The sequence below is a fragment of the Clupea harengus genome, chromosome 1, assembly GCF_900700415.2.
Source record: "Clupea harengus chromosome 1, Ch_v2.0.2, whole genome shotgun sequence".
In the NCBI taxonomy this organism is placed as follows: domain Eukaryota; kingdom Metazoa; phylum Chordata; class Actinopteri; order Clupeiformes; family Clupeidae; genus Clupea; species Clupea harengus.
The window spans coordinates 7,649,179-7,675,919 of record NC_045152.1 but is presented as its reverse complement, the minus strand read 5'-3'; the positions used below and the strand labels follow the sequence as shown (position 1 = coordinate 7,675,919).

Sequence of the window (26,741 nt, the reverse complement as noted above, 5' to 3'; positions counted from 1 at the left end):
CACCTTTTACAAAGAATTAATGAATCATCCAGGATGTTGCGGATGGTACAACAGTTGTAAGTGTCATGGTGGAGTCTCAAATAATTTGGGTATTGCGTCAATAGAAGTTTTTTTTGTTTTTCAATTTCAATGAGTGCAGTCAATTACGCCGATTACACTGTGAAAATCTGTTAAATATAATTTGAAGTTAACCGGGTGATCACTTCCCATAGAACATGCATAATGGCTACATTGAGAATATAATGATTGATACACAGACCGTGTAGTCTACTTGCAGCACCGCCACTTCCTCCTGGTGTTTCCAGTCTGCAAATGACAAACATTACGCATACGCCACGTCGAGACCATATGCAGAGGCCCTGGCTCTTTTCATGAATACCGTTTTATGCATAGAAAAGTGCTCAGCACAATGTTAGTGCACACGCACCATTAATGCATGTGGCCAACAGTCTGAAGCTATTAGCATAGGCCATGAATGGAAATCTTGCATCCTGCAGCTGTCAAGGTTCAATTGGAGCCACGTAAAAAAAAAACACAGCTTAGGAAATGAAATTAGGCGTGGAGTTGTATTTCATTTCAGGTCGACACACAGGGCGAGTTACACGGGAAATTAAATTTGAGTCCAGAAGTGGACATGAATCACGTTAGCGCTCGGCAGCATTGACGTCATTACAGCTCACAGTGAAGGAGTAGAGCGTGCTGCGCGCAGGAGAACCGCCACGCAACACTTCAATTTCCCATATGCTGCTGATGACTGATTGTGTGTGTGTGTGTTTGTGTTTTTAATGTTTTTTCTTTATGATTTGCCTTTTTTCTCTGCCTCTCCAGGGAGCTTTGACCTGTTCAGCGCATCAAACGGTACTTCCAGAGAGGACTTGTCTGAGTTCGACAGTCTCCGCACCTTAGCAGCCACTGGTGAGTGTGACCCTCGTGCCGCATGCCGCCTGTCCTGTCTCCTCCGACACGTGACTGTGTCGTGGCCTTTTCCACAGTGGCGTGCGATCTTCGTCGGCTGGAGATTGCCGCACCTCCTCTCCTGTGGAAAATCGGTGGCCGGGCCTCTCGTGAATCACTCATTTTGTCATGCCTTCCCAACCTCTCCTCTCCTCTCCTCTCTCCTCCTCTCTCGTCTCCTCCTCATCTGTACTTACCCTTCTTCACACCCTGTTCCACACCTCCCTCCCTCCCTCCATGCCTGCCTCCTGCTTCCTCTGGTTATTTATAATGTGTGGGTGCGTGAGTCAGAGCACAGGCTCACTGACAGCCTGGCTAGATTAGCAGATACTGGTGATATGCATGGGGGGGGGGGGGGGGGGGGGGGGGGGGGGGGCGCAGCGCAGCGCAGCGCAGCGCAGCGCAGCGCAGCAGAGTCACTTTCGGTCTGATATAAATTGTAGTTTTTTGTTTCACATTTAATCAAAATAAATCAAAAAAAGAAATTGTTGTGGAGTAGTATTGGATTTATTACACTTAAATACTTGTATGCCCATGTATCTGACATTCACTTGTGCAGGGAGCTTATGTTCACAGGTAATCAAACCCACAGGCTTTGTTAGTTTTTATTAGTGCAGTCTGAAATATATCTGCCCAACCTGTGTATTTGCTTGCCAGATTAGCCGATCTGACCATTGCCGCCTCTCTTTTTTTTGTTGTTGTTGTTGTTGTTGTTGGCGGCAGGAGACCGCATTGGCAGTTCTGCCCTCCCCTCCCAGACCAGCATGTCAGTCAGTCCTGACCTGTTTGACCTGCAGCCCGGCGGGCACATGAGGAAAACCCCAGAGTCCTTCCTGGGCCCCAACGCTGCCCTGGTCAATCTGGACTCTCTGGTGACCAAGCCCCCACAGCCGGCCCCCGCCTCCAACCCCTTCCTAGCAGCAGGTGGGTGCAGCCATCTGGCAGCGAGCTGCCGCCACCACCACCACAACAAACCTGAGTTGCCACGTCCCTCTGATTAGTAACCAGACTAGTCTTTCTATGAGTTTGACTTTGATCAATTTAAAGCCAATTAAGAAATATGCATAGTAATTTTGTAAAAGCATTTTAAAACAATGAGTCACTCAGTTTCCAAGGTAGACACGCCAGGTTTTTAGACAAATCAGTTTGACAGTTGATTCAGTAAGTTGAACCGGTTGTAGTGATGTAGATGGTATAATTGACTGTCTGTCTGTCTGTCTGTCTGTCTGTCTGTCTGTCTGTCTGTCTGTCTGTCTGTCTGTCTGTCTGTCTGTCTGTCTGTCTGTCTGTCTGTGCAGGTGGAAGTGGAGGTGGTGGAGGTGGAGGTGGAGGGGCAGCCCCTGCTCCTGCCCCATCTCCTGCTCTCCAGAACCCTTTCCAGGTGAACCAGCCGCAGCCCCCCACCCTCAACCAGATGCGCGTCAGCCCCATGCCCGGCTTCGGCGGTCTGTCCCAACGGAGCGCCGAGCCCATGCCCCTCTCCTCTATGCCCTCCGTGGGCCCCGTCACCATGGTGCCCATGGCCCCGCTGGCTCCCATGGGTGCCATGATGCCCGCTATGGGCATCCCGGCCTCCATGTCCCTGCCCCAGCCTCTCATGAGCGGGGTCATGCAGCCCTCAGGGCCGGCCGGCCAGGGTGGCGGCACCACCAACCCCTTCCTGTTGTGAGGAACACTCAGAGCTCTATGCACCCCTGACCCCTGATCCATGACCCCACCCCACTCCACTCCACTCCCACCCCCCCCCACCCCCGTGAACCACACCCGTAACCTGCTAAAGCCACACTTTTCTTTCCCCACAGACACCCCAGAGCCCCTTCTGATATGGTATAGACAGCATAGTCTGCTGTATCCCCCTTGCCCCAGTACCCACCACCACCACCACCCCCCACCCCACCCCCAATCCAGACCATTGTGCTATTTGAAGACTTTTTTTGAGCAGCAGTGGTGTTTACAGTTTTTACATAGGCATGGGGAGCTCTCTTCTGTCCGCCAGGAGCAGGTACCATACAGTGATTTGGTATTACTATTTTTATTTTCATTTTTTTTTTATTTTCAATTTTTTTTTCTAAATTTTCTTGAACCGTCAACGATAACTGTGTAACTGTAGATGTGATTCCTCTCTCCCTCTAAAGTGTGCTGCAGCTTTCCTTTTAGCCAGCGTTGAATTCAAAAGGGGTACCGATGATTTTTTGTTTGTTTGTTCTCCCCCCCCCCCCCCCAACTTCTTTTTAGAGGGCTTCTTTTTCTTCGTATCAGAGGCTTTGAAATTCAATAATTATGTTTTTAATCGTCTTATGAAAGCATTGTATTCACCTAAGCTAACCCTTTCTAATCAAAGCAAAACTATATATGTTCTACGTCAGTGCATATACACTATGTGTATTTACAGTATACTTAGGTAGACACTGTAAAGATAAAGCCTATCAGTTTACAATGGTAATGATTTTAATGTTCTAAGCAGGGATTTTGCACACGCTCTGATTTCAGTTCCCCTTTCCCTCAAACACTTCTGATCCACTTTTCCGTTTTTGTTGACTGTTGGCTCACCATTAGTCCTTAGTCCGAGAAAACAACGATAAAAACGTCTTTGTTAGGATGTGGCACTTGTACCAAGCGTAACCAATATCCCGTCACACACACACACACACACACACACAGTGTGGTCGTTTGATAAGGACATGGAGGAAGTGTACGCTAGCATGAGTTAGCGGGTGGTGTCCAATATCCGAAGTGTTGGTATGAACTTCACAGTGAAATCAAAATGTGTTCCTTTTTTTTTTTTGTTTTTTTTGTGAATGCATGTTAGGGAATTGGTTTGCATATCCCAATATGGCTCTACTTTTCTACAAAAAGCCTCTGTTTTGCTACTGCTTGCAATCCCGAGTGATTGTGAATTGGGTGAGTGGGTTTTGTTTTCGAATTCAGTGCTATTGTAAAGCTCGACTCTTTGCACAGCTTCTCTTTCTACTTTTCTTCTCTTAAAAAGGTTGACTGTTTGACAGAGCTAATCAATACTAATTTTTAGTATTCAACTGCCTAGCTTTTCATAAGTTGATCTGTAACAGTGAGTTATCAAACAATCTGAAAGGTTTCTTTTCAGTAATCCTCATTTTATTTATATTTCTGAAAAAAAAAAAAGTGTATTGTCATAGAAGGAACAAAGGGAAATAGGGAAGAGCTGGTATGTGTTGAAAAATATCTTCATCAGGTCCTAATTCATCTTACTCAACATTATTAGCCTACTAATCACTGATATCCACTCCTACGATATATGTAGCTGTAATTGTATTTTGAGAAATAAATACATGAAATTAAATGTAACGCTAGTTAGTTCATGCCATGATGACAAGAACTGATTTGGGGGGGGGGGAATCTTGTAACCAGTCGTTGTCATCTCGCTGATGTTCATAAGTGTATGGGCTTTGGGACTTTCCTCTCTTCAAACAGCTTACAGAAAGAAGATGGGTTTGATAAAGAGTTGGTGGGGGGACTCCATTGATAGAATTGATCATAATGGTTGGTTTTTTTTTTTTTTTTTTTTTAAATCATGTCTTTCTCTTTCTGTTACGTTGGTAAACCTTATGTCATCTCGTCCATCATGAATTGTAATTATTAGAACCTCTTTTTTTTTTTTTTTTTTTGTCATTTATGTATTCAGATATTTTATGAGCAGAGGAGGCTCATGTTTTGATTATATCATCACCACTTGCCCAAGGGCCACCCCTCTTTATCCCATGGGTGTTGGTTTTTTTCGTGGCTGTGAAACTGACCTTTGTCTCCAAGGCTACTGTCCTTGGAGTCAAACTCGCGTGCAGTTATACCAAAGGGCTTTGACGCTCACAAGTTATGTGGGAGTGTCACAAGATACACTAGATTGCCTTTTGGAGTTTAGGCCCCAGGGAGTGAATTTTCCTTCAAATTTCAGTCACAAATGAACAAATGTTTTAAAATCAGTTTGGATTTCATATTCATATCCCCTTTCCCATCAAGAAACCAGAAATGATTTTGTTTGATCTTAAAGCATTACTGACATTTTTGTTCCGCCCCTTCTCTCGGATAGGATATATATTAATGACGCATTTTAAAGAAGTAATTCCCTTTACACCCCACTGTAAAGCCCACCGATACATCACCACGTCAGTCGGCACCCCGTGGCTGTGTAGTGTAAGCTTACAAGCACAACTCTCGCAATGTCTCCCAGGATCTGTAAGGAAATAAAAAAATAGTTGAGATTTTATTTAAATCAGGTGCTGTAGTCAGATAATTTTTCTAACTCCTCCTATGTAGATTTGTTTCATAGGCCCCATATGACTTCTCTAAAAATCACTGCCAATTTACAACTCGTAACATTGTTGTTTTCCAAGAATTGTAAGCTAGTGGCGGCCCCTGCTGGAGACGTTGTGGTAGTGCTTCCCCTGTAGAGCTTAGCAAAATACTGGGTGTGATCATGACATAGTGGAAGATTTACCAGGACGTGTTCTCAGGCATCCTGGGGAAAATGGCTTCAAGAGTTGTGCTCTGTGACGGGATGCGATTGATTTGTGTTGATAATAGACGCGCAGAGCAAATTAATCCCTGCAGACAAGCATCCTACAGCTACACAACAAATTGGCTGATTTTAAAACACTATTGAAAAATAAATCCGGTGATAACACTTTGTGACGTCAACTTTGATTTCTGCAGCGTTTCCTCCTGAAGTACAAACAACAAATCTATTGCTCAAGTTCATCCCAGATCCTCTTGTTTTGGATGTCTACCTGTGTATCACCTCTTTCTGTTACAGTGTATTCATTATGCATTTCTTGTGGAGGACTAACCTTGTGAACATGCATAAACACATTTGATTTTCCCTTTCCATGTTACTGTGTCTGTATATTTACCAAACTGTCTCATATTACTGGGAGCAGGCTGCTTTTTTTTTATGGATATGTGCTCGACTTGTTGGCATTATAACTGTATAATATAATTTATCATTTGTTCTATTGTAACATATTGTTCTGTACCTTATTTCTGTGTAATGGTTTTTGTAGGAAAGTCACATGGGACGGTGTGATTTTGTTTTAATGCCATCTAAAGCGCAGCAAGCGATCAAGGACCTGTAGCTGCAATGGTTAAAAATAAAATGTATCACTCACACGGGGCTCGGAGTCTGTTGATATCACAGCATGACCGTAAGACACTTGCCGAATAGATATTAAATAAAATGCTATGATGTGGGATAATTATGTCAGTAAATCACACACTCCACACTATTTAGAAGTAGGAAATACAAACCACATTTTAATATGTAAATATGTACAAAACATTCAGCTTCTTCAATTTTCGTGAAACCCACACACACCACTACTGTACTCTAGTAATCAACTCAGTTCTGGTCATTTGCTAAATTGATTATTAAGACAGTGTGAAAGCACCGGAGGGCTGAACTAATGCAATGTTGTTGCCGCCAGTAAGGCTGGTCCTGGTTAGGCAGAGCTCAGAGTGTGTATGGCTGGTCCATTCCAGATAGGCCCGTAACGGGAGTGGCCTCTGAGGATCCAGGGCTTGTGTCATAGCCCAGCTTCTTCATGTCCTTGGTTACTATGTTGAACTGGAGCGTGACAAAGCCTTGGGAGCGCACCCGTGTTACTGTAGAGAGGGAGAGATCAAGAATGAGAACATTCTGTTGTGGTTTGTTACAAGGTAGACTTAAGCAAGAAGTATTATTATGACTGCCGCTGCACCGCAGGGCGGTCAAACAGTGGTAGTCAAAAAAAAATAGTTTTACGGTGTTTTTTTTCCTTTTTTTTTTTTTTTTTTTTCCCTTGGGTTTTGTTTTCCACAGATTTTTTTTGGTCGACGATGTCATATACTTAAAGTTCTCCAATCCACATGAAACTTGGCATGATGGTAGCACCACATGGCTGAAAACGTAACATTCTGTACGTCCCTTACTGGGCGTGTCCCTTTATGCTAGCGCCCCCTGAAGTGCGGTAGGCCCATATAATTTTTGGCAATAGCTCAAGGTTTCGTCAGAAATTACACAATTTTATGGCAAGTTGCCCTCTAGGAAGCACAAAACCGTAGCTCGTTACGACTCATTTGTAGAGTAGCACCACCTAGTGAATAATGTTTACTGCAAAAGGTAGTGCTTCACCAGCCAATATCTTGTGATGCAAAGGTTGCTGCATCACTACCACATTATTTGGATGCATATAAAGGTCAGGTATTTAGCAGACACTTTTATCTAAAGTGACATACAGTCAACCTGAATCAATCAGGAATTGAACCTGTGTCAACCACCTGTGGCATGTCAATAGCTCAAAAAAAGGTTTTGCCAAACATTACAACATATTATGGCAAGTTGGCCTCTAGGAAGTGCATTACCGTAGCTCGTTACGATTCAATTGTGGAACAGCGTCATTTAATGAATGATGCTGAAACTGACAAATATCAATATCTCAAGAACGGCTTCAGTTAAAGTTTTGAAATGTGGTGTGCCTCTACTTGGCTGCGTTGTTTGTATGCATGCCAAATTTCGTGACATTTCAGTTTAAATTCAGTTCCACTTGACCAGCTCGGCAAAATGGCCGCCAATAGACATTCTGCAGCCAATACATGCCTGTGTGAATGGCCAGTCTTGTTGGAATTTTGTAGGCTCATTCATAATGGCATACAGGAGCTATTTACCCAATTTCAAACAAAGCAGCCATAAGATGTCGCTACAACATGTTTTCCTCTCGCATGGGTCTATCCTCAAAATTAATTTGGTCTTTAACATTTACAAATTCAAATGGTCCTCTTTTACCTGTTGAAGCGGTCAAATCATTCAACCTTTTGCTACTTGGGGCAGTTGGCACATTCTTCTTAGAACCCAATGATCCCATGGCTTTATTTAAACGTATTATTATGATGGTGTATACCCCTGTCTTGTTATAAATGTTGATACTCGTACACCTTTATATGTAGCATTTACTCTACATTTAGTATAGTATTCAAACTAGGGCTGTCAGCGTTAACGCGTTAATCTATGCGATTAATGCGGCCGCGATTAAATATTTTAACGCAATTTTTTTTTTTTAATGCCTTTATTTGGATAGGACATGAAGTTATGACAGGAAGTGAGGCGGAGAAGAGGTGGGGAGAGGATTGGGAAATTACATCAGGCCAGACTTGAGCCTGTGTCCCCTCGGGCAATGTATGGGCTTGGCCTACCATTTTATGGGAGCGATGAGGGACAGGTGGGGCTTGAATAGCCCCCCTTGTTCAAAGTGGGGAATGACAGAAAAAGTTTGAGAACCACTGCGGTAGTTGAAGATGGAGAGAGCTGAGGGATTGTTGGGCGGAAAGTCTCTGTTTAAGAGCCAAAATGACGACAAAACAATCGACAAAACTAAAGTTGTATGTAGCATTTGTCAAGCTGAATTTAGCTATCACCTTAATGCAAAGCACCTGACAGAAAGCAGTCCCAGGTTAGATGATCGCCAACCCACACTCCATGACTTCTCTAGGAAAATAACTAGACCAGTCCGTGAAAAGGTTACCATTTGGGTTGCCGGTGACTGTCGGCCCATCAACATAGTTGAGGACAGTGGGCTGATTGAGGTGATTCGAATTGCTTCAGGGGAAATTATTGCGATTTACCGTCGAGGGGCACCATTGTGTTTAAAAAAAATACAATTAAACAACAGTTTCTAAAATACACGCTGTCTGAAGTGATTACTTGTTTATTTATAAGATTTAGTCTTAAGAAGAAAAACAAACTTTTAATCGCGATTAATTAATTTAAAAATGGGCGATTAATTAGTTAATTTTTAATCGATTGACAGCCCTAATTCAAACATATTCTTGCTTTCAACTAACAATCCTACACTTTATATAGACGTGCACATTTCCCCAAACTTTGTAAATAAATGCCAAGTAGTTATACAATGCAGCTCATATTGTTGCTTATACAAGTACATTTCAGAAAAAACTCAAATGTATCAGTTAGTCACACTCATCCTCATATTCACTAGACAGGTTTCAAAACCGCAGAACGTAACTCACACCCTATCAGTGTACAGCCACCACATCCACAAACTACAGTTCCTTACATTTTCACTCAGAATAGGATATAAAACAAAACATTTTTTAGTCTATTGTTGCCAGAAACATAATCGTATGAGAACACACTTTTGTTGGAACAGAAAATATCTTGATATTTCACTTAATTCTTGCTTATTCTCTCACTTTCTGCTGCGGTCATATTATGCACTGCAATGCGGTACATCAAGTTGTTACTAGTTCAGACAGTGGGGTGTGGCTACTTCGTCATGCAGTAAATTATTTTAGGAAATGAACACACGATTAACCTTGGAGTTTGGGTAAAAGCATAACTCAATCTTAACTCTGCCAACATAAGTTTAAATAATGTTTGAAGTTCCTACCTTCCCTTCCTTCTCCTTGGGCAACCACTTTTGGGTCTGTGAACTCTGGACGTCTTCCCATAAGCCAGCTGTAAAACAACCCATTAAAAATGCATTTGGTATGCGAGTCATTTTCTTTCCCTGATTGAATTCTTAGTGCCAGTTCAAGCCATACTATCGCTTTTAGTAAAGAAAACATAGAGGTTTGTTAAACTATTTGAGGGAAATTGTAGTGATTTTATTAGTGGCTTGTTCTGATAATATTTCTTTCCCACTCTCTAATCACCATGTCACCATCAAACATGGTTTAGTCTAATAACTAAAAAGTATTTAAAAGTTCACTTCATTGCTTTCTTGGAGTCACTGGTTTCAAAAGTACTTTTAAAGAATCATTGGCAATATCTTCACAGCATTACAACTCTCTCAGAACTCAATATTTTACCTTGTGAATTTTTGAAGTCTTGATGTGGATTCTGGAACAAACATGGGTATCGTTCTTGTGTGTCTGAGAAAATAATTGGAGTCATATTACTAAAGCCCACGTTTGTTCACGTATGTTGACAAACGTTGACTATTTCTACAAATACTTACTTGCCAGGGGTAAAGGGGATGTGAATGGCACCATAACCTCTAACAACATCATTCCCAAAGGTGTCAGGACCATAGACACTCACCACTATCTGAGGCCCTGTATGAGAATTGACCAATAAATTGAGTCATACTTACATACACATACATACACATTGTATATAAACACTTTCAGACTTCACCTGTCCACATGTAGGCCTATATTTCCATGTAGAAAATGTAAACAAATTGCTATTGTATATTAAAACTAAATATTCGAGAAGCCATCTTTGGTCACTTCACCAAAGAGATGGTGTGTACATTTCTCTTGTTAATAAGTAAGCTAATAAAACATTTATAGCGTAACTGCTGTATTCCCACATGTCTGACGGCAGCTGTTTGCTCCTTATTTAAATACTTTTGTCAAACTCACATCCAAAAGGATTGGTGCTCTTAAAGGTAAGGTCCAGGGGAAAGTTCCATATTAGGTTATGTGATTCTCTGCTTTTGGAAGTTATCTGAGAGATGCCTTCCTCCAAACCCTGCAGGAAGAAAATTATCGTTGAAATACCATCCATCAAAACGAACAGCCATTTGGATACATTTCTTTCTTAACTCACCGACGTCGGAGCCCAGTCATGTCCATACACAAAACAATACTTGCAGTATAGGTCATCGTACTCTGGAAACTGCAAATAGGCATGATGTTTACATGAGTTTATGTGTTCCTTAAAACACAGCTAAAAGGTACAAATGTGTATTAGACAGTAACGTTATGCTACCACTATAGGAGGAGAAAAATGGCTTGTCATTTCTACAAAGCGACTAACCCATTAAGTACGAGTTATCTTTTTCTGTTACTCACTAAATGTGAAGTTAATTTGCCAGCTTTGCAAGCCTTTCGCCCTGGCTAATTTGCGTTCTCCTAAGCCACCAAACTACACAATTGAACTAGAACAATCATTTAATGTGATATGTTTCACCATAATGTCACACCAGAGAATGAACAATGACGTAATTAGACAGGTTTGCTGAAGAGCCATTTAACTTATTTTCTTGCTAGCTAAACTGAGCAAATTAGCCCATGCTTACATTCGCTCCCTCTATTTGTCCATTGATCATCAGAAGAAATACAGATGGGTTGCTTGAAGCCATTTCCAACGATGTAAGAAAACAGTAGAATGTTTTCCTCTATGGTTACAAATGAAATACTAAAACCATCATAATGTTTTTTTGCAGTTAAAATAATTTGTATATCAACCAGCCGACAGATTACTTGCTAGGCTTTCATTTGTTGACACCATGGATCTTGCTGCCAAGGACGCTTGGAATACAGTTCCCGGTAAGGACCAAAATACACGGCACAGAAAGCGATCCGTAATTCCATTCGCCACTAGGTGGTTGTCATGGTCAAAACAACATTTCTGAAGATACTTCCCACTCTTTCTTGAAAGCGTGCAGCCTACATTTCTTGCATGTAAATCAAAAAAGTTCTTGATTAATTTGAATGTTGGTAGTATCATTAACTTTAGGTAATGCTGTGTTTTGTTAACCGTTGACACTCCATATAATACTATGCTATAGCTCATGCTATATTTTATGGAAGAGGTACCGCACACTTAAATGCTTTTTGACTGTACTGTGATGAAACACACCAATGCTGGTGTTAATAAGCTACTGACAATCCTACCATTTTTATAATGGGTTAAAAAATACTCAACGCACCATCAACTGTTTAAAATCTTGACGTAGCGTGAGCATCGTGCTCATTTTTCAAAATCATACAGTGGTTAGAGTTCGGCTCAGAGCTGGGGGTGAAGTTTTTAAGCTAGTAAATATTACATTGTTGTTACAACATGGTTATTTAGGGGTTTAGTACAAGTCAGCTGAACTTTTCCACATAATAGTACACTACTTATATGCTTCCATCGAGAAACACAAAAATTAGATGTGATAGTTTAGCCTGAAAAAAAAATCCAGAATGTTTTTCCAAATAGGTGCAACAGTATCATATCATACATATTTAGTAGGCTATTCAACATAACAACAACAGTTAAAGTGGTTGTTAACTGAAACTTTGTTTTGATACTCAAGCTTTTGTTCTGCTAAAGTCCTTCAAAGAGATCTGAAATTGTGTTGATTTCTCTGAAAGAGATCTTGGTGTTCTTTTCTTGTGATGCCATGCCTTCAGGACTACGTCAGGATCTAGTGAGTCTGATATTTTCTTTCTTTCTATATTTGACCACAAAAAAAAGTGCACCTTTAAATCTGCTCTTGATCTTGGTCTGTTCTTTTCCTGAATCTTTTTCCATTCTGGGATATCGTGACTTCAGTCATCCACCACCGGCCCCTCAGCTTGTGCAGTCACAGTGTCTGGCCGTGGCCCCGAGGGTGACTCAGACCTTTCCAAAGTATCAGCAGCCCCTCTGCCATTTGTTGGGGAGCAGATCTGAAAGTGAACTGTAAATAAACAACAAACACTGCACACAAAATAACGCAGCCTGCTCAAAACTGCGTGGGCCGTGGGTGAACGGGGGGGGGGCATATATTTTTCATTGCACACTTCGCTACTCTCAGCCTCTCAAAGCTGTCCACGAGGCAAATGCTCTCTCTACTGTGACATTTAAAATGCAACAGCTGAATCACTGATATCACCATGCAGAGAGGATCCATTAGGTTTTTTTGGTCTATCTGTGCTGCTGTTTACGATGTGTGGGGAAATCATTACGGCTGATGCCTGCAAAGATAAATGGATAATGTAAAATGAATGGCACATTAATGCAAGTGTTCACTGTGTATGTCACAGATATTTAAATGGCAAAATCAAGATGTCTTCCTCACTGTTGAATGTCACCAGATTTGGCTGCACTTAAAGAAGTATGCCATATGGCGAAGTCTGGGGAAATGTCTGTGTAGTCAGTGCTCACACTGCTCTGCTCCCTATCAGCACTTGCACACACACACACACACACACAACAAATACAACATAATAACAATATATAAACGTTGTTCTCTATGCCTCCCTAAGGTCTGTTGATAATAGTGTATTTGAGTCACCTCGTCTGTACAGAAACACTTACTTAAGTCACTGAACCAAACTGAGGTTGCGTGACCAGGGTGGGCTTAGTCTACCATCCCATTGTTGATTGGATGCTGATGCTGCATCGTGTCCTTCAGTAACTTGTTAACTGAGGATAGCCCCCCCAGTTTAATTTTCCTGGGATGAGACCGGAAAAAAGAAGAGCAGAGTTTAATCACCACAGGAAGAGAGAGAGAGAGAAAAAGAGAGAGAGAGAGTGAGAGAGAAAGAGAGAGAAAGAGAGAGAGAGAGACCTTAGAAAAGCAGATTAATGAACAGGCCATGCGAGTGAGCTGCTCCGCACCTGACAAACATATGACAGCAGAACTAAACAGAAACAGCGAGTCAGCTTAAAGAGAGAGAGAGAGAGAGAGAGAGAGATCAGGCTGCAGTGGAATCGATATCAACTTCTGATTTATTAAATGTGGAACTTGTGCTCCTTTTCCAACCGGGCTCTTGATGAGCACGGTTGTTTTGTTTGTGCCTGATGCACGGCATCCTGAGAACAGGGCACAACTGGCTTTGTGCAGCCTGTCTGACAGTGTCCCAGTTTGAGCCGTCCTCAACTGTTGCCAATCGCTCTTCCCTGGGACTGGGTCCCTGACTCTCAGCACCTATTTTTAGGCACAGACTTGTCTGCACTACTTAAAAGTCTTCAACGGAACTTGCGTATACCATTTTGAAGCCGTGATAAGGCCAGTTTGTAGTCCCCTGGTCATTGTCACCTACCCCCCCCCCCCCCCCCCCCCCCCCCTGTTATTTTTGATCCTTCAGTTTGGAAAATTGAATTGAGGAAGGTGTTTATAACGCGGGGTGGGCCACTATTACACTCCTTCAGATGTGGCGCTCGGCTCACAGCTCTCCATAATGCGGGAAGCACCATATCCATCTCATTGACATTTCTCATCTGCTGACATTTGCCAGTGTGTCCAAACCAACCATCAGCTCGCCATACCAAATACCATGGAAATGTCACATGCCCTCGGCAGTGGGTTGAAGGGTTAGGTCTGCGTTGCCCATCTTTTCATTTGACACATGACACCCCTTGCTCCTTCATAGCTGTCTGTATCCCAGCGGACCTGTGGAGATGATTGGGGCCAACCTAACTGTGGCATGCTGGGAGCTCGAGCAGTTCAAACTAAGTTCATGGTGGTTGTGCTCTGCAGAGCTTTTGCGAAACAAATGGCAGATCCCCGTGCGTCCATCCCAGTGTGAAAGCTCAGTGTACACAGTCAGTCCTGATGTGGAGATGCTTTGATTGTTTAGTCCCATTAAAGTGGGTTGAGTGACCTCAGTCAACTGTATTAGTTGATTATTGGAGTACTCCACTTCACTGATACTCAGTGATGGTCACTTCCCCAGTGCTGACCTGATTTGTTGACTGAGGACAAATTTGCAAACAGTCAGACCTGAGACAACGCCTTGAAAGCATACGAACACCATTATTTATGACACATGTACAAAATGATAGATGCTCTTAATGAATGTAATGTATATGTCCTGACATGAATGGTGTGACACAAAAGAGTTCATATGCTGTGCAGATTGATGCAGGTATATGAACCATTGGACTGTACAAATCAGTTTGATGAATTGCAAAGTGAAATGACTGGCTTGAGTCCCATGTTGGTTAGAGGGCATTCTTAGTTTACCCTTCAAAAGAGAGGAAAGGAAGAAAAGACACTGTCACTCTTCTTCTCTACTGGGGCACCGGGCAAAGTAGATCCTTAATGTATGTCATGTAAAATTGTCATCGATTTATGTTCTCCCAGCTTCAATCACGTTAAAAAGTGGAGTGCAATTTATTCTGAAAGGCTAATCATTAATATCGCTTCTCCATTAGCCAGAGTGCAGCGACGGGACGGCATAATGGCCGCCGTCAGGCCAGGAGTGGGTCAGAGCAGCCTCCCTGCGCGTCAAATTACATTCATCTTTCACTGCAGGGACAAGACATGGGATGGCTCCACTCCGACCAGCTGCTAATTATGTATGCAGGTGGTCTTTATGCTTTTAGGAATTTTCTTCACATGATAAATAATTCAAGAAATAATTTGCAAAGGAAGTGGGTGTGTGTGTGTGTGTGTGTGGCGTCTTAAGTGGTGGGGTTGTGGGCCATTACCCGTACTCAGCGCGTCTCGTGATTTCCCGGCGCCGTCGGCGATAGCCTTTGCTTAGGAGCACGTTAGCTGCCATGATAAAAAAGGGCGAGCTGTATTTATTGGACTGAGTATTATTTTAAAAGGTTTATAGCTATAGTGTTAGTGAGACGAATACTATTGGACTATAGGCACCTTTCGTGACCTTTCACCTTAACTCACTGGAATGAGAACCAGTGGACCAGTAAAACCCATGCGCTGATTTAATTTCATTAGATTGGATTGCGAATGGGATTTTATGATATTTCATTATGTAAGGTCCCGGAGCACTGAATTGCAACCCCACCATATGCAGTGGGAAAGTATATGTTTCTATACATCCTATAGGAATTGATGGTAAATGAGCTGAGGGCTTAGGGGTAATAAACTAACTTGATTTCCTATGGTGTGGTACAGGCTGTGAGACCCAGCAGGCCATAAAAACGCCACACTGTACCTACAGATTCCCCTTCCATTAGTAACGCAGTAACACAGCAGTGGATTTAGGGAAGGACAGCGTGCACTTTACCTCTGACCTCATCATCGTTTAAAATGATCAACGTCTCTCTGAAGTAGGCAGCTGCGACCGTCACCCTGGCCTGAATTGCTGTAAATCTGGACCTCTTACAAGACATTCACCAGTTACACACATGGAGACTGTTTTACGTACTGTTTCACCTCAACTCAGGTTTAAATGAAACCTGACATGCAGCCAACCCATAACATGGGAGTCATATACCCTGCCCTTACTTGGCTGAAGTCCTTCCTTCTAAAATCAGATAATGGAGTGGTTGGAAAGCGCTGCGCTGTGCATCTGGCTGCCTGAGCACCTGTCAAAAATGTATTGCCTATTTTCCAGGAAAAAAAAAACTGCAGGCAATGTGAGGAATTCCCAGGGGTGAAAAACCTGGATTACACTCCAGATGCATACATAGGGACAGAAGCTAAGAAAAGGTTCATAACATTGAGAGACTGCCTGGGGATAAACTTTATTAAAGCCGAATATATAGTTCTGCAATAGCCGATCCAACCAAGGCAGGACTGGATCCCGGGGAAGTACATGATATAAGAATGGGTAGGTAGTATCCCATGGCAATAAAATCTATATTTCAGGATGCTGGGCGGATGCTGAAAGCGTGGCCTGCCTGCTTTGAAGATGGGATGCTGGGAGATGGGAGGAGTGACTCCTTTGAAAAGCCTGCAGTGGTCATGTCAAATTATTGTCTATCTCTCTCTCGCTCTCTCATTGTCAAGCCTTCCTTTTTTCTCTCACATTTCCAGGAGATTAGTAGTTATGGTACATGCTATTAGTTGGAGGGAGAATATGAAACACGATCTCCTTGTTTGGTCCCCAACAAATGGTCTTTTTTTTTTAGATAAAGCCCTCTAACTGCACAGGCAAATTAAAAATGAACTGCCACCATTATTAGGCTGGGAGGCTGGGAGGCTGTGTGCGTGTGCGTGTGCGTGTGCGTGTGCGTGTGCGTGTGCGTGTGCGTGTGCGTGTGCGTGTGCGTGTGCGTGTGTGTGTGCGTGTGTGTGTGTGTGTGTCTGTGTATATGTTCTCTCAGACTGTGTGGGTGTTTGTCTATGTCATTTGTCTTTTTGCCCGTGCATCTATATTTGTCTGTATCTATCGTTCTCTCTCTCTCTCTCTCTCTCTCTGTGTGTGTGTGTGTGTGTGTGTGTGTGTGTGAACACTATTTTATCTTGTCTTTATCTGCCCCTCTGTGTGTGTGTGTGTGTGTGTGTGTGTGCGTGTGCGTGTGCGTGTGCGTGTGCGTGTGCGTGTGCGTGTGCATGCATGTGTGTGCTTTGACAGCAATAATAGACAAAACCCAGTCCCCAGTGAGAATGGACCTTGTCAGCAGCCACATTTGCCATCTCTCTCCCCACCATCCACCTCCCTGCTCAGCCTCCCTCTTAGAAACTGGATTCACATAATACCCACAACCAAATCCAAAATACCTGCAAGCATCTGTAAACTCTTGCTTTTTCTCACGCACGGACACATCAACGTTTCAGAAAAGAGGGCAGACACACCACAGAACGTTTGCAATTACTGAGAATTCTAAAATAGGAGAAAAAGAGGAAATGCCTCTTTTTGTGCAAAGCGGATTAGTAACATGACCCTATTTTCAAACCAAACCGGAAAAAAAAAAACAGGTCGAAATCCTCCATTTTGAACTGCTTGACAACCATGTTGGTAATGTTGGAAATTCCAATTATATGAAACATTTTTTATTCAATTATATTGAGGAGGGAGAGGCTTCCTTTTAGAAATTCAGAGAGAAAGAAGGAGTGAGATCGAAAATGGCAAGGTTACATAACATGTCCTACTCTGACTGGCACCCACAGACCAGTGTGTTGACACATCTGTGTCCTTGGTACAAAAAGGTAGGGATAATAGGCTGGGGTGGGGGGGGGGGGGGGGGGGGGGGGGGCCGCGGAGGGGTGTTGCTGAGATGGTAAGAAGTTTGGCAGATGAGTCATGATAGTATGGCTTAGCTCTCTCATCAACATCTCTCTCTGTCTCTGTCTCTCTCTCGCTCTCTCTCTCTCTCTGTGTGTGTGTGTGTGTGTTCTCTACAGTCAATGCTTATATGAATATTCCCGTGCATCATCGTGTGAGCTGAATACAAACATACACACACAGAGAGAGAGAAAGGGAGACTAAATGACAGAGTAGAATGAATTATATTTGATGACGTGGTCCTGACGTTACAAATGGACAGTGTAAATCTATAAAACAAGAAATCCATGATACTTCACCTACCTCTGTCTTTTGCACTGAACCATGATTTAAAACCAAAGCTGTATCATGAGAGCGTAGAGATTACACATTAAACTATTGAGATTACACAGTAAACTATTGAAATCTGATGCGAGGACAACGGGGGATAGGAGAGCTGAGGATGCAACGAAGAAACTGCTGAATGATTCTGTTATTGGTGGAGTGTCTCCTGTGGGAAAAGTGGATAATTGCAACAGACCCTTTTTAGTCTGCTATCCTTTGTTCCCTGCCTGAGGTGTCATTGACAAACACGCACACACACGCACACACACACACACAAACTCACTTGGGTGCCACACACTCCTAAGCCCTCCCGTTTTGATGATACTGAGGCTTGTTTGAAATGTGGCGACGTGTTGAAGTGCTGCAGCATTCAGGCAGAGTGCATGTTATCTCTGCACTGAAGCGCTCTGTGTTTTCCCTCTCCTAGGTTTCTGCACGGCGAGGATGGTAATGCTTTCATACAGAACCGTCTGGTTGCATAGCAACAAACTTATCAGACTGAGTTCCACCTCCCTCCCTCCCTCCCAAGCCCCCTCCTCCCATGCTGGTTCAACTACCACCGGTGAAAAAAAAAAAGAAAAAAGCTTTACAAAAACTTCTCTGTCAGAAGGAAATTGAATGACATTTGATACACTAACCTCCTGAGAAAAAGAGAAGCTTTCCACTTTTATATGTCCTTCACCACTGAATGCGCGAGTGAAGTGGTTGAAAAGCACAATGAGTAGCACCACTAAGTGGCTCTGCAGTAACACAAATAAATAAACAAACAAACACACAAATGAGAAAGAAACAAATAAAATCCACTTTTCGTTTTGCTGTATGAATGTCAGAGGGAGGAAAGATAGTATAATTGACCGTCACTTCTCAAAAATCAAACATTGAAAATCTTTTTGACTTTTAATCAATTAGTACAGTACATCATCCATGACTGTTTCTGAAGACTGTGAATTATCCATCGATCCATATTCCTCTTCATATGTTGTCCCTCCCTCTTGGCCTAATTTGTCCTAATCTGCACACCGGACTCTCTCCTGCTGGTGTGAGGACTCGGCTGTACTGAAGACCATTAAGGACCGTTGAGGTGTGCTTCTTTGTGTTGGGCGGTGAGAGTCTGGAGGGGGCTTGTTGCTTTTATGGTTGCGGTGCGCAGTGACTCCGCAGCACCCCTAATTGGCACTTTAAATCTTGCATCATGAGGCTTTTCCATGCGTGTCCCTCACCTGATCACCACACACACATGCACACACACACACACACACAAATACACACACATGCACAGACACAATTGATTCCTGGCCTCCAGACTAACACTATTGGACATACACTACTGGGGATTACACCATAGAGGGAATGGTTGAAGAGAGGTGGCCTGAAAACAAGTAAAGGGAGAAGGAATGCACTGTGAGAGAGAGATGGAAAACGGGGAGTTATAGAAGGGGAGTAAAGAGAGAGAAGTCAAGATGGAGAAAGTTTTATTTTGATATTTAAAGAGCTCAAGCCCAAGCAAGTAAGGTGGAAAGAGAAGGACAGAGGGAGGGTGTGAGGGACCGCTCGGTCACCCCACGTTATGGGGATGTGGCGACTAGAGATAGTGGTGGAGAGGAACAAACCACGGGGCACGGGATGACAGTTCTTGTAGAAAAATATATATATTTGTATTTATTGGCTCCAGCACCAAACATATGTACAAAAACAAACAAACATAAATCAGTACTTAAACCGTACTCGCAACTAGCTTACTAGTTTTAACTGCAAAATAACCGTATTCAAAAAGTATTCCAACAGCATTTCAACTCGCATGTACTTCATCTTCCATCCAGTAAGTACTCCTCACACCGACCCCTTCCAAAGGAATGAGGCAGGCTTTCATAATGCTCCCCATTAGGCTAGATTGGACCAATAAGCTCCAATCGGATCGAACCATCTAAGTGGGGTAACCCTCCCTGCATTAGTCCTATAATTCACATCATATATTACATTAACAAAGACATTAATCCACCACCAAGCTTACCAATGTTCCCATAACAATACATTTACCATATTTCCACCTTATACACATACCACCCATGATATTAACAAACATACATAACAAACATCACATCAAACACCCCTCATGGCAATTACCATCTCCCTCCCCTGTGGGACGTGGAGAAATACCACACCTTAGCGGCGCGCGCTTCCGCAAACAAACAGCAGTACGGGAGTGATTGTGAGTATGTCTGTATGGATGTATTAACCGGGGTTGTATGCTGAAACAGCGAGTAAAGGTGATATGACATGATAATGGATGTAATGATAATAAACAGGTGAACAGTGATAATGGTGAATTATACTTTCAGTTCATATTGCGGTTATACCGCGTTGCAAACAAGCAATGGCGTTGCAGACAAACAATGGCGTTCACATCCGAACTCGCGCCAAACTCTCACAGCCCATCATGCACACAGCTGCATGGTATGGGTAGCTAGCGACAGACATGGCTATGCGTGTGTGTGTGTGTGTGTGTGTGTGTGTGTGTGTGCGCGTGCAATGTCTCTCTCTCTCTCCCGCTCCTGCGGGTCAATGGGAGTACCGTCTCTTTCTCCCGCTTTTGCTGGGCAACGTGAGTTAATTAGTCCATGTTACTGTTCACGGTGGAAAGGGAAATTCACCTTTCCACAGAGGGACATGAGGAGAGAGAGTTGAAAATCAAGAGGGTCAGAGAGGGACTTGGAGGTGAACAGAGAGACAGAAAAGGAAGAAGTTTGCTATAAGAACACAAAGTCAGACAGAGAGAGGAGTGGTGAGACAGGTACTCAAGCAAGAGAAAGTCAGACAGAGAGAGGAGTGGTGAGACAGGTACTCCAGCAAGAGAAAGACACACAGAGAGAGGAGTGGTGAGACAGGTACACCAGCAAGAGAAAGACAGACAGAGAGAGGAGTGGTGAGACAGGTACTCCAGCAAGAGAAAGACACACAGAGAGAGGAGTGGTGAGACAGGTACTCCAGCAAGAGAAAGACACACAGAGAGAGGAGTGGTGAGACAGGTACACCAGCAAGAGAAAGACAGACAGAGAGAGGAGTGGTGAGACAGGTACTCAAGCAAGAGATGCAGTGATAGAAGGTAAGAAAGGGAAAAAGGTATGTCTACAAGTATAACCAAAAAGTATTGATGAAGAGGGAGAGGTGAGGAGAGTGAGAGAGATGAAAAAGAGTGAGAGAGATGAAAAAGAGTGAGAGAGATGAAAAAGAGAGTGAGAGAGATGAAAAAGAGAGTGAGCGCAGAGTGGGGAGGAAGGGAGAGAAAGAGCTCTTCACATAGCAGCATGGATCCTCCATGACACACTCCACCTCACGGCTCAGTGCCAATTCCCAAGGACACCGCCTGGCCTGACACACTGAGCAGTGCCCACTCCATTTGTAAACCTGCCCCAGCCCACATTAAAGGAGCCGTTGGCCATTGGGACGCAATACACTTTTGTGTCAAATTCAGTGAATTGCTCCATATGGTCCTCAAGCTCTCTGTTCAGTCTGTGTGCTAAGATAAACTCCGGTGTTTGTACACAGTGTTGCCGCGGTGAATGGGAGACAAACACAGCAGCTCAGACCAGGCCATAAACAATTCCAGCCAATCAACACTTTGCTTCACATACATGGAAGGGGGGTGTCAATTGATTAGCTGTTGAGCACAAATGTCAACATCCTTTCACCAGAATCATGGACTGCGCCTTTATTGCACTCCAGTTAGGACTGAAATGCCATTAAAGGTGCTGTAAGCAATGTTAGCATTTGTTGCTAGCTTCAGTCAGACTTAGCCATTACTTCCCTTCAGTATGTGTCTTTTAAAATAACTCTCTTTTTAGGCTCTCTGGATTAGTTAATGCAGACTAACCACATTGAAATACAGAGAAACTCTTACAAATTCTTAGAAACCCTTTACGTGCTCATAGCAGCCATATTGATGGCATATATCTTAGCTGTGAAAATGCAATGCCTTCCAGAATTAATGGCACCCTTGCTACAGATGATTGAAAAGGCTTATAATGTCCCTAAAATCTCGCTTTATCAGTTATTAATCTTAATATTCTATTGAAAATAGAAAAGAATCTTACCTTTATTTGAGGTTAATTTAATCTGAGAATAGATCAACTATCGGTGAAAACTACATTTTTGAAACAAAATCCAATGTCACAATTATTGGCACCCCAAGAAATTTGAATTAAGGAAATGTAAATGATGTATGGTCCCACGCATGTTTAACTAATTTTAGTTAGTTTTTTAGTTTAAGTGTTAGCTGGTTCCATATTCGGCTTGTCAACAAATACACGTGTACCACTGTCCATTAGGGCGTCTCAAAGCACAATTTGTATTTCCGACAGTGGTGTAAAAGTAAACTACAGTTTGCAACTTCAGGGGAAGCTCAGTAGCAAAAAATACCAATTCTCTCACTATTTAGTCAGCAGCCGCAGTCTCTGAGGATAGTCAGAGAAGTACAAAAAATATCCAAAGACCACAGAGTCAGAATTACAGACTATGGAAGCATCTTGGGGTCACCATGTCTCCACCATAAGCCATCACCTTCATGCCAACAAACTGTTTGGAAAGTATACCAGAAAAAAACTCTTTGCTATCTTTTTTTAGTTTAGAGTTTACCAGACACCAGTGAAACTTTAAACTGGGGCTGTGGTGATCTGTGGTCAGACAAAACACAAATTGAGTTCTTTGACTCCAAATGCTCAAGGTGGGTTTGGCACAGAAATACAGACGGCTACCTCATACCAGGTCTATGATGCTGCAGAGTGGTTTCTTCTCCAAATACCCTGTCAGTATTGTTCACATACATGACATTATGGATTCCAGGAAGTACCAGGTGGTTTTCAATCAAATCTGTCTGCTTCTGCCAATAAGCTAAAACTTGGTCATGGTTAGATCTTCCAGCAGGACAACGATCCAAAGCACACAATCTAAATCAAAATGCCATGGGCATCCCAGTCCCCTGACCTGAATCCAATTGAAAACTGTGGGTTAAGCTCAAGAAGAGAGAATACCCAGGACTCTGCAAGATCTGAAGAGATTCTGCATTGAGGAATAATTAAATCCCTTCTTCTGCATCATTACAAGAGACGACTCAGTGTTGGTCTGTTGGCAAAAGGGGGTGCCAATAATTGCAACACATGTTTTTCAGAACAAAATTCATTGTGGTCACCTGTGACTTTTTATCTTGTGGTAATGGGCTCACGTGGAATAATGTCTTTATTTGCTGAGTAAAGTCAACATTTGATAAACAGTAAGGGGGATTTTCATCTGCCTTTTTCACTCATATCAAATGAGGTTGCCAATAATTCCAGGGTTCCACTGCACATGGCTAACTAGCTACAAGTATCAATTATAGCAGCTTTAAGCCTTGCCTCTGTGTCGCCGGTGTAACTCAGAAGGTGACTCTTTTATTTAGGTCCTCCACAGTTCATGTAACCCTGATGTTCTCAGTGTGGTGATTAGTGGTGCAGAACCACACTGTTGCAAAAATAAAATGTCCCCATTCCCTAGATCTTGTGTAAACTGAACCTGATATTTTAGCTGCTGTTAGTCAGATACATTACCGACAAACATTCAGGGAGATACTTCAAAGATACAGAAGAGAGCTCCCCCTCCCCTTACACACACACAAACACACACACACATGCACAGTCTCTCTTTCTTTGACACAAATACACAAAGCACACACACACACGCACACACAAATACAGCTTGAAAAAAATACATAAAAAGGTAGATATTGAGGCCAAAACTACAGCTTACACCCATGTACACATACACACACCATACCTGCACTTCACACAAACACACACACACATTCATCAATCTACTTGCCATGTACATATACACACACCCTACCTGCACTTCACACAAACACACACACACACACACACACACACACACACACACACACACACACACACACACACTCACGTTCATCAATCTACTGCCAACAGGGCTATTCAGAGCTGAGTGCCAAGTCAAGTCACATACATTTACCATCACAACGAGCACTTGCCAAATTAATCCACTTGCGCAGTAATTGGTTTTCCCTTCTGTATCCATGAACATAATCCCTCTCTATGTGTTTGGAATGTTGATGTTGCCACACCATCCCACCCCCCCACACACACACGCACACCTCACACACATACACTTCAGTCAATGTTAAAATAGACCTATCATCCAGGATAATGTAATGCCTTATAATCCACATGTGTAGCCGAATGGATTCATAAACATCTGGTAGTTAAACCACACGAACACTAACGTGTGTAAAACTTTCCTTAGTCACGTGGCCCTTTTAAGGCTCGTCTTGGTTTGCAGGACGATCAAACACGAGGGCCTCATTTCCAGCTAACGGCCCCGCTGTGAGCACCACTGGCTGCGAGTGTCAGCTTGGATCAGATCATGACAATGTGCAGAGAGAGAGAGAGAGAGAGAGAGAGAGAGAGAGAAACTGTGATCTGTGAGAACGAGTTCTGTCCAGTGGACCTCTGGTTTGTTCTCGCCACGTATGAAGGGGACCAGTAAACAGGAGATTTTGTGTCTCTGAGGAAGCGTGCAACCAAAGTGTTTACAAGTGTGAGGTTACGTCCTGTGGAGGTGGGGGGAGGGGGGGGGGGGGGGGGGGGAGAAGACGAAGAGTGCCCTCTTTTCGCCCTTTCTCAATTCAGCATGGAGGACTGCGTCTTGTCTGAATTAAAGCTTGTAAATAAATGATGCCTCGTTGTTTGAGGCACAGCAGCCTCACACATGGTCTTTTACTATAGTCGTATTCTTAACTTGGAGCAAACACCCAGCACTCCAATTAATCTGCCTTTACCTCTCTCTCTCTCTCTTTTTTTTTCTCTCCCTCTCTCCCTTTTTCTCTCTCTCTGTCTTTCTCCATGGCTTCATCCTCCTGCCCAATGGGCCATGATATATGAGAGTGTACGTGTGTGTGTGTGTGTGTGTCTGTGTGTGTTTCTCGTGCCATCGTTCACATCTGAATAGGACACGGATGACAATGTACCCTTTTGAATCGGAGATGTGCGGGGGCAAGTCTTTTGCGGCGGCATTGACGGCACTGATGGGCGATTGGGGCGCTGGTGACGTGGCTGTGCGGGGGATATCTAATAATCTAATCGTGCCCTTTTCTCAAAGCCACCTGCCCCCTTGGCGCCCTGGTCAGTGTGTGCGGCTGTGAATGCAAGGCTCTCCAGGCCAGGGGCGGAGAGACAGAAAAGGCAGCAGAAGTGGAGGCCCTGAGCCCGCTGCCGCCGCTGCCTCTCACCCTCTCGTCCGCCCACACACTGTCCTCTCATATCTGACGAGCGATGGCTTCTCTCATGGTGATGAAAATCCCCCTCCCCTCCCTTCCCTTCCTTTCCCTCTCTTTCCCTCTATCTATCTCTCTCTCTCGCTCTCTTTCTTTTATTCGCTCTATCTTTTCTCTATTCTCTTTGTGATTCTCTCTCTCTGTCTCTCTCTCACTTTCCTTCACTCTTCCCCCTTTCTCTCTTGCTCTATTTCTTTCTCTTTCACTCGCGCCACAGACCATGTCAAGACTGCAAATACAGCAAGTGATTACATTGACCTTGAACACAAGAAAAAAAAAACAAGTCACTCTAATGGCACACAAAACACACGAGGGTGAACACGAATGCGGAGCAAAGAGGGCGGGCAAGGAGTTCTCTGTCTCTGGCTTAAAATGTTGGTTAATACATTTTTGTGGGGAGGGGTGGGGGCAAAGAATATGATTATGTATTCATCCATGGTTTTGTTTAAATAAAAGATGAGTCTTTGCATGGCAACCCCCCCTTCCCCCCCTCCCCTCTACTCCTCTCCCCAACTGCAGCAGTATGGAGAGTTGGGAAAAGCAAGAGGGAGAGAGAGAGAGAGAGAGAGAGAGAGAGAGATGGAGAGAGATGGAGAGGGAGAAAGAGAGGGGGAGAGAGAGAGAGAGATGGAGAGAGAGAGGGAGAGAGCGCTTTAAAGCATCCAACAGAGAGTGAGAGAATATGTGTGAGAGAAAGAGAGCAAAAGAGAGGGAAAGACAGAAAGAAAGAGTGAGAGAAAGGGGGGTATACCTTTAAGCATTCCAACAAACGCTGCACACACACGTGCTGCAGGAACTGCAGGGTGGAAAGACACAGGCAGGGGGCTGGCTGACCCACATTGGGTTTGATCGGTGTAACACTGAGGCAGGCGCAGCACAGCGCAGCGCACTGGAGAAAGAGGCAATTTATGCTGCGCTTACTCTCCTGCTCGCCGCATGTGTTTGTCTCCTTCTCCAAATTACACAGGCAAACGAAAACAGGTACACAACGAGAAACGCACCCCCCACCACCACCACCACCACCACCACCACCCACCTCCCCCTTCATACACACTCTCTCAGTCTCTCCTTCTCTCCTTCTCTCTCTCTTTCTCTTTCTTTCTCTCTCTCTCTTTCTGTCTGTCTGTCTGTCTGTCTGTCTGTCTGTTTTACAGTGTTGGGTTTTGGATGACTCACGGGCGCAACGCTTCCCCCATCCCCTTCCACTGCTGTTCCCTCTTGCATTTCGTCACAGACCCTAAGAGAGATTGAATGACAACAGATGCCACAAGGTTAAAGACGCAGGTGGATTAGTGACTGATGGCTCAAGCACAGCCTGTGGCATTTGTCAGGGGCCCTCACATCACACCCGCCACTATGCGGCTTCTCTGTTGTCAAAGCCTGTAAACATGTCCAACAGCCATGCGGTCTCCGGTTACCTAGGAAGCAGCGGTATTCCCAGAGCGGTGTTTGCGGCACACATTTCCTTTGTACAGTAAGTGTA

General features: G+C 43.6%; 2 protein-coding genes across 4 annotated transcripts in view; one reads left to right on the top strand and one right to left on the bottom strand.

The window, feature by feature from the left end:
- Positions 1–23,641, top strand: part of epn2 (epsin 2) — a 47,179-nt gene extending 23,538 nt beyond the window's left edge. For 2 of the 3 annotated variants that reach the window (XM_031566123.2, XM_042704662.1), the window contains exons 7-9: positions 829–915; positions 1,678–1,878; positions 2,253–6,091. In XM_031566123.2, coding sequence (XP_031421983.1) covers positions 829–915; positions 1,678–1,878; positions 2,253–2,623 — 659 coding nt within the window. In that variant the 3' untranslated portion in view covers positions 2,624–6,091. Of the gene's footprint in view, positions 1–828; positions 916–1,677; positions 1,879–2,252; positions 6,092–23,619 lie in introns of those variants that run through there. The other variant, XR_006151813.1, reaches the window with a different exon arrangement.
- On the bottom strand, positions 6,210–11,250 carry b9d1 (B9 protein domain 1). The gene is made up of 7 exons (XM_012827149.2): positions 11,004–11,250; positions 10,532–10,600; positions 10,345–10,453; positions 9,936–10,032; positions 9,787–9,849; positions 9,366–9,433; positions 6,210–6,585 (listed from the first exon to the last, which is right to left on the bottom strand). Exons 1-7 carry the CDS (start codon positions 11,064–11,066, stop codon positions 6,434–6,436), a joined length of 621 nt encoding a protein of 206 aa, XP_012682603.1. The 5' UTR covers positions 11,067–11,250; the 3' UTR covers positions 6,210–6,433.
- Positions 23,642–26,741: the final 3,100 nt, after the last annotated feature.